The sequence below is a fragment of the Lactuca sativa genome, chromosome 5 (assembly GCF_002870075.4).
Source record: "Lactuca sativa cultivar Salinas chromosome 5, Lsat_Salinas_v11, whole genome shotgun sequence".
Classification (NCBI taxonomy): domain Eukaryota; kingdom Viridiplantae; phylum Streptophyta; class Magnoliopsida; order Asterales; family Asteraceae; genus Lactuca; species Lactuca sativa.
In genome coordinates, this window is record NC_056627.2 from 112,661,600 (window position 1) to 112,670,261 (window position 8,662).

The 8,662-nt window shown below is 34.1% G+C and overlaps 1 protein-coding gene across 1 annotated transcript; it reads left to right on the forward strand.

The window, feature by feature from the left end:
• Positions 1-1,435: 1,435 nt before the first annotated feature.
• LOC111883686 (allantoate deiminase 2) lies at positions 1,436-8,090 on the forward strand. Its single transcript, XM_023880007.3, has 12 exons — positions 1,436-1,680; positions 2,284-2,354; positions 2,971-3,074; positions 3,282-3,366; positions 3,920-4,036; positions 4,814-4,923; positions 4,993-5,098; positions 5,534-5,620; positions 6,390-6,632; positions 6,903-7,028; positions 7,104-7,265; positions 7,832-8,090. Exons 1-12 carry the CDS (start codon positions 1,548-1,550, stop codon positions 7,952-7,954), a joined length of 1,467 nt encoding a protein of 488 aa, XP_023735775.1. The 5' UTR covers positions 1,436-1,547; the 3' UTR covers positions 7,955-8,090.
• The last annotated feature ends 572 nt before the right edge of the window (positions 8,091-8,662 follow it).

Consider the following 8,662-nt stretch of genomic DNA (forward strand, 5'->3'; position numbering starts at 1 on the left):
TATCACTAAGATATCTCCATCGCCATTTTTGGAGAAGAGCATGATTAAAATTCCCCAAGCTACCAATGTCTACACCTCCTTTATCTCTAGAGGCCATAACGAGGTCCCATTTCACCCAAGGAATTTTCTTGACATCAGCATCAGAACCCTAAAAAAACGAGACCTCAAACTCTCCAGGTTTTTTTGTAGCACTAGCTGGCAGAAGGAAAATAAAGAAGAAATAAATCCCTAGAGAGCCTAAAACAGCCTTTAAAAGCATTAATCTCGTTCCAATAGAAAGTAAATGAAATTTTCCATTTGGCAAGTCTTTCCTCAAATTTCTGAATAATTGATGTCCACCCTGCAACTCTAGCCATGTTCTCAGCAACGAGAATACCAAGTCACCCAACTCTAGCCATGTTCTTAGCAACGAAAATACCAACAGAGTGACCTCATCATCATTTACCCCCAACTAAAACAAATTAGACTTGTTTAAATTTAGACGAGGGCCCGAAGTTAGGTGGACAAAATGAAGAATACACACCACATTATCCACATTTTCTTGAGACCAGTCACCCCAAAAAATAACATCATCTGCATAAAATAAATAGGACATAATAAAATTATGGTTACCAACTGCAGGTTCGGAAAAAAACTTAACATGATTGGCATAATTAGGCAGACTTCCAATTTACCTAAGACTGCTCGGTATGGGTACCCGTTACCACGGTGCCACATCATCATCGAGCCCTCGATGTCATTACGGGGATGGTGTTTGTCCATGAAAACGCAGTCGTGAAGCCAAGAAAGATGAAAAACAGAGAGGAAGAAGAGAGAAACGAGCGTTGAGTGGCGTTGGAGTGGCAACTGAAAGAAACTAACATTGAAGGGGGAAGGGTTGTTCATATCTCATTAACGACGTTAAGGGATGTAACATAGGTCTATCAGTAGCGCAGTTGGGAGACCCATAACAATCACTCTAATAAACAAAATATAAATAAAACAAAAAATACCGATAAAATACACAAAATGATGAATTCAAAGCCTTGAATATAGACATTTTGGCATGACTGTGTAAGTCAATCCCCCACTGCCATAACGTTACAGTCCATCGTGAACTTTCTAATACATGTTCACGGACTCCATACTTTTATATGTCGAATCGTTTTTAAATGCTTTCCATTCTCCCACAAATCTATAACAATACAGTCCATTTCACCAATTTGCTCCACACAATCACACGTTCGATATTATTCAAAGGAATTTCTCTAATCTACGATATTATTCAGAGTAATTTCTCTAACAACATTAGTGTACATGGTATATGGAATTTACTAGCATGCGACCTTAAAAAAAAAGTTTTATTTTGTGGTGAAATATGGAATTTATTAAACTTGATGGGGTTTCCTGAAAATTTACCACTTGTCCATAAAGTGGTGGAGGTGGTGGGCTGGCTGTGATAGTAATCCACGGGCAAAAGCAGTAGAGTAGAGTCATTTCAGAGAGTTGCGTGGCCAGCAGCCAGCCAGCTTGCTTGCTTCTCTGCTTGCGAGCTTGCAGCCACAGCCATGGCGTCTCACTCTGCAATTAACGAACTCTATAATTCTTCCAAATTGATTCCGTGTGTTTTCCCACTTTTCCTCATCGTTATCCTTTTGCTTTCTATCTCATCGGCTGACAGTTCTACGCACATCTCCGACGGTAGATTTTCATTTCTTTTTCAAAATTTATCTTCCTCTGGTTTTATGCTATTTGGATTAACGACATCTAATATTTTTAATTGCTTCTGGTTATCATCGTTTTCAGTAAGTCTAACTCCATTCAAAATCTCATTTTTGACATTTCATGTGTTGGTGTTCTGAATCGTTGTCGCGTTTAATTGATTTTATTGATCTTCACTTTTCAAATATCGAATCAGCTTGTTTTCAACAGAAATGGATTTTGTTCGCTTTTTGCTGTGATTTTGAACTATAAATAACACCTAGCATCAAATACTGTTCTGATAATCAAAACTCAAAAGCAGTTGTTTTAGGTTAGATGATTCCTGCAAGAATTTTTTTGTACTAACTGTCACGGAAACTGAGATGAAGAGGTTTCAAATTAACGGAAGAAATTATTATACTATAACTATGTTTTGATCAAGTTTGCTTTGTGAAGGAAGGAGGATCCTTATTTTATTCTAATATTCAGGGTTAAAGGTTAAGAAACCTTTTAGGGATATAAGAAGTACAGTTTTATTTAGTAAGGCTTGATATATGATTTGCAATATTTCCCTTATATTACCCTGTGTTGAATATATTGAAGGTCCCAAGAATGATTTGTTTCCTGAAATTCTAAGAGATGAGGCCGTTGCAAGAATTTATGAGCTGGGAAAGGTAAATGTCTTCAAATCTGATTTGTCTTCTTTACTTTAAGTCCTAAGCGGTCTTGAAAACCATGTTGCTGTATGCATATGGAGAGTCATAGTCTTCATTAACTGTGCTAATTCTTAACCACCTTGTCAATTCTTGTATTAAATAGTTGTATTATGTGAAGGATAAAAATATACTTTACAAAATATTGGTTGAAAATTTATGCATAATGAGAGATGAATTGAATCTTCTTGATCCAAATCATAACATCATCTTTTTGTAACAGCGATAATTGTCAAATAATAAATATTCTCTTGAAAACTTATGATAAAAGAATATGTTGAAACTCTCATGGGACATTTAAAAATGATAGTGAGTGGTATGTTCCTCATGCAGCAGAGGGAACACTGCTGTTGCTGTGTGAACTTACCTCCCACTTTAAGAAAATGTGTTGTGTAAACAGAGTCATGAGGTGTGTTGTTGGTATTACATATGAAGAAATTACATCTTTTATAAAGACTTGATTGTTTTTTCTCTTTCATTTTACAAAAAAAAAACATGATTGCTTGGATACTTGAAAAGAGATACTAATAGCTTTGATGGGCTCATAAGATTCGTATTTTTACTGATGAACCATTAGGTAAGTGATGGCCATGGCTATCTGGAGAGGACTTTCTTGAGCCCAGCTTCCATCAGGGCTGGGAATCTTATCAGAACGTGGATGGAGGATGCTGGTTTGACAACGTGAGAGATTCTGTTCACTCACTGTTCTTCATCTTACTTGCTACACGGGACTTGACATTTGACAAGCTTTTTAGGGCTACTTTCGGTGATGTGGACGAGGAGGGCATTTACCTCTTTTCCATAGATATCCCACCTTTTTCTTTTTGGGGTCCTAATATTTTTAGAAACATCTCTTCTACTAAGACCACCATTAATTTCCATTTCCAGGTGGGTGGATGGATTGGGGAATGTGCATGGTAGAGTTCAACCACCAAATGCTAGCAACAAGGCTCTTCTAATCGGTTCTCATTTGGTGAGTAATCACCTTAATACTTATTAATAACAAGATTTTAACATTTTAGGAAAAATTACACAAAAGCCATTACATTATCAGTTTTACCTAAAAAGCCATTATGAGTTTTTTTATTTGCATAAAATATGTTTATTCACTTTTTCTCTTCGTTTCAGCCATTATTGACCTAAAAAAGCAGCTACCAGGTTTGATTTCTCACTTGGACATTTTTCAATGACTTGGCATCTGACATGGCCACATACGTGTGTCAAAAACTGTTGTTTTTAAGTGTCCATAAGTATAACACATGCTTATGTGGACATCAGATGCCACCTCATAAAAAATATTGTTCATGTAAGCAAATCAAACTTGCTAACCAGGTTTTGTAGGTTAGTAATGCTGGCTGAAATTACAAAAAATTATATACCAATGGCTTTTATACAAATAATTTTTCCATATTATTTTTTTTTAGTTTTAAGGTTGATGATGTAATGGTTTTTTGTGTAGTTTGCCCTTTTCTATCTTAAGTATTTCTGTTCCTAAGTGGTGGAGTTCTTTTTCCTCTTCTCAACAGGATACTGTTGTTGATGCTGGTATGTTTGATGGAACTCTTGGCATAATATCGGCTATATCAGCTTTAAAGGTGTTAAATGTAACAGGAAGGTCAAGGCATCTACAACATCCGGTTGAAGTAAGTTCAAATTTTTGTATTTTTTCTTTTATGGGTTAAATGCAAGAAATATCGACCTACTTTACTTTGTTTATTATAGCATCATACTTTCTCTTCTTCCCATTCCAACATTATACTTTGAAAATCTACCCAATTATAGCAATGTCATGCAAATACAAACCAATGCCGCACTGCTATAATTGGCTTGGTTTTTTAAAGTATAATGTCTGAAAATGTACATAATGTGCTAGATTTCACAAAGTTCAATAAAACAAAATTACAAGTACAATGTTGTAGTGGAGGGATTTAAAATTAGGATGCTATAATACACAAATAAATGAAAGTACATTGCTATGTTATGCATTTAGCCGTTTCCCTTGTGTGAATGTTATACTAAGGTTATATATATGTTAAGGTCCGATATGAACATATAATTCAGCAGGTCTAACTAAAAAGAACATGTGCTTAATGCTTAGATGTTAAAAACATTTTGGGCATTTATGATTTATAAGCCATGTGAAGCATAGGTAGCTTGTGTTTATGATTTATGGGTCTAATATAGCATTGTACTTTCAAGTTTTTTTTTCTTATTAGGACATTGTACTTTGAAAAATCCAAATAATAATAGCAATGAACATTGCTTTGTATGTGGATGACACTGCTATAATTGGGTAGATTGTTCAAAATACAATGCTATAAGAGGAGGATATGAATAAAAAAAAAAAGAATGCATGTTCTTTATTGTTGAAAAGTATCAAGGCTTTGGTGTTTGTCATTCATAGACTTGAGATACTGCAGGTAATTGCGTTTAGTGATGAAGAAGGAGTTAGATTTCAATCTACATTTCTAGGAAGTGCAGCTCTTGCAGGGGTACTTCCTGCTTCAACATTGCAGGTACCTGACAAAAGGTAGAGTGATGATTTACTCTGTTGTCATGTGTCTGAATCCTAAGTGAAACTTACAGAAAAATATTTCAGTGGCTTGACAGTGCAAAATGTTTTAAAAGAGAACTTGATAGACACTACAGAAGAAAACCTCAGTCAGATCAAATATGAACCTGAGTCTGTTTTGGGCTATGTGGAGGTAAATAAATTCTATACAAATATTGAAAAATTCGTTATTTTTTTATTGGATGGAATGGAATGGACAAGGTAATGAAAATTGAAAAAAAGGGGTCGTGTTTTTCCCATCAACTCCTGTATTCGTGAAGTGGCTGAATGGTTACTGATAAATTCTTTTCTAGACTGAATGAGACTAAATGACCATTTTACCTTTTGATTTTGACAAACTATTTTCATAATATTCATCGTTTTAAACGTGAGAGGAGTTGGGACCTTTATTTATTTATTTATTTATTTTTGGTTAAACCAATAAATCAATAAACCCTAACTTGCATTCCAATTTTGTAGCCCAAAAATAAAGTGGGCGGCGGTAAAGGGTTTCCTACATCAGATTATGATGCTTAGATGTTAAAAGCATTTTGGGCATTTATGATTTATTGTTGTTATTATTGTGTAGGTTCACATCGAACAGGGACCTGTACTTGAATCAATTGGTCTTCCTCTTGCTGTTGTAAAAGGTATTGCTGGACAGACACGATTAAAGGTATGCTTATCATTGATATTTTATAGTCTATCGTGCAAATGCAATTTGCATGTACTGAATTACGCCTCGTACTAATGTCAACGAGTCAAAATTATAATTTATAATATTTGTATTCTCTCTCGAAATGTTTATCAGAACTATTTATTGAAATTTGAAAATTATAGATATTTAGTTATGGTACCTATGTTTTTGTATTAAAAAAAGTTATGTTTTAACATAACATTCTTTGTTGTATTTTAAGCTATATATATATATATATATATATATATATATATATATATATATATATATATATATATATATATATATTTTATGTTGATAGGATAATGATAATAATATTTGATATTTCATAGACAAAAAACTTTTAATAAGTACTTCTTAAGGTATTATATTGGATGAAAATTTCTAATCTATTAAATTTTTTTATTTTATTAAATATATAAATGGTTAAAGATATATATTAAAAATAAATAATAAATTATTCTGTTTATTTTTTTTACTATTTGGTTCTTATTTTATAAACCAAAACCAATCCGAAATCCAAAATAATAATTCGGTTTTGTTGAAACCAATCCAAAATTCTGAATATCCGAACCAAGTAGTCTGATCCAAATTGTCCAATTGGACATGTCGTGGTTTTGATCCAAATAGTGAACACGCGTTGGACTTGGCCTTTAGAAGTATATGTGATATATTTATGAGGAATAAGGGCGAGGTTTGTTAATTGTTTTGTGAAATTAAAAGATAAAGTTTATATGCATAATTGCAGCTGACAGTGAGAGGATCACAAGGACATGCTGGAACAGTTCCCATGTCTATGCGCCAAGACCCTATGGTTGCTGCAGCTGAATTAATTGTATTATTAGAAAGCCTATGTAAACACCCACAGGATTTTATTTCAAGTAATGGACACTGCAATGCCTTCTCCATTGAATCTCTTTCAGGATCACTTGTTTGTACAGTTGGTGAGATATCAACCTGGCCCAGTGCAAGTAATGTCATACCAGGCCAGGTGCGTTTGTGTATTATAATAACAATAATCATAAGGCTTACCTTACCTTTACTTATTTCTATATTATAATACACGATTTTACTTCAAAAAATCTGCCATATTATATAGCATTGAAAATTGCTTTGTAGTTTGTATTTGGATGATGCTATAGTAGAAAAAAAAATAAAGTAGGATGCTATAATAAAAGAACTGATGAAAGTACATTGCTATTTCTTGCATTTAACCCTTATAATAATAATAATAATACTCAAATGATGATTACGTTTTCAGGTATCATTTACTATAGATATCCGTACTATAGATGACATAGGAAGGGAGGCCATCATATACGAATTGTCAAATCAGATGCATAGAATATGTGATGGTCGTTCTGTTTCTTGTTTCCTGGACCGGAAGGTGCATTTTCTACTTTCTTCCCTTTCCCTGAGACACATGTAGCATAAATAACTTGTTATTGTGAATTGTGTTCAGCATGATGCAGATGCTGTAAATTGTGATGGAGGATTAAATTCACAGCTGAAATCTGCTGCCTACACTGCTTTGAAGCGAATGGCGGGTGAAGATATTGGTGATGTGCCAGTACTCATGAGTGGTGCAGGCCATGATGCAATGGCCATGTCTCATTTGACCAAGGTTTCATCTCCACTTAACAACATTAGAGGACAAAATTTCTAACTTTTTCTTCTCCAATCCAAAATGGTGAGACAAGTTGGGAAAGGGACTCATCTCTCGTTTGTGCAAAAGACCTAAATGCCCTCCACATCCTCATCCTCATCATCGAATATATCCCTAGATTTTCTTGTCTGTTCTCTAGTCCCGTTCAGTCTTTTGTAACAAGGCTGCTTTTGTTATTCGGAATGGGATGGGACTGGACAAGCTTTGTTGGGATGTTTCCAATGATGAGGGCATTAATGGCAAAGATTGAGGTCGAGTCCTATCCCACCTTGTTTCACTTTTTTTGGGTGGGACAGTTTTTGTCCAGTTGTACTGCATATACGAGAGAGGGTATTTGCGTCTTTTACATGGATGAAATATTGAGTGTCGGTCCCTTTCTAACCTTGTTTGAGCTTTGGGATTTGCAGTTTCTATTCTATTGACATCAACCCAGTCTTGTCCTTCATTTCATTATTAAAGGGAAGAAAAAGAAAAAATATAAATCTGACGTGATGGGGTTTGGTCTGTCTGTTTTTGTTGGATAGGTTGGTATGCTATTTGTTAGGTGTCGTGGAGGGATTAGTCATTCCCCAGAAGAGCATGTATTAGAAGATGATGTTTGGGCGGCGGGTTTGGCAATTCAAGCATTCCTGGAGACTAACTTGTAGGATTCCATTCCCCTCCCTGTATGTAATTTCTCTTCATATCATCATTTGATTGATATGCCACTATGTAAATATGGAATTTTAATTTCTTCATAAGTAAGTAATGACGCAGTGATTAGCTTCATTGCATTATTTACCACATACTTATTCAAATTCTCACACCCGTTGCCTTGAATAACAATACCCTTGAAGATGCTGCTGCTTTTGCTTCACCTTTGACCACTGCCTACCCACCTAAATTTAGCGTTGCTATTTTTTTTCATTAGATAAACTGTAGCAAAATAATATTTAGAAGATGGTTAAAAAATGATGGCACGCAGTGGGGAAATGGAAGAAAAAAAGAAAATAATCGACGGGCAAGTTTCTACAAAGATGAAAACTAACCAGAAACTTTGTTATCTCTTTTAAGCCGATCTTTTTGAATTATATAAAATTAAACATTATAGTTAAGGGATCATTTGATAGTTGTTTACTGAGTCCACATCTGATTGAGTTATGTTATCTCATTATTTCTCTATTGTGCTGCTGAATGATGAAAATGACTATATTACTTTTATGTTGTCTCTTGTGTTAGATAAAATAATTATAAAAATACAAACTATCACATAAAATCTAGATTAAATATACATCATTTAAAATCCAAATATAAATTGTTATACAAAATCAAAGAAATTGCATATAAATTCAACGTTAACCATTTAAAGGTAATTG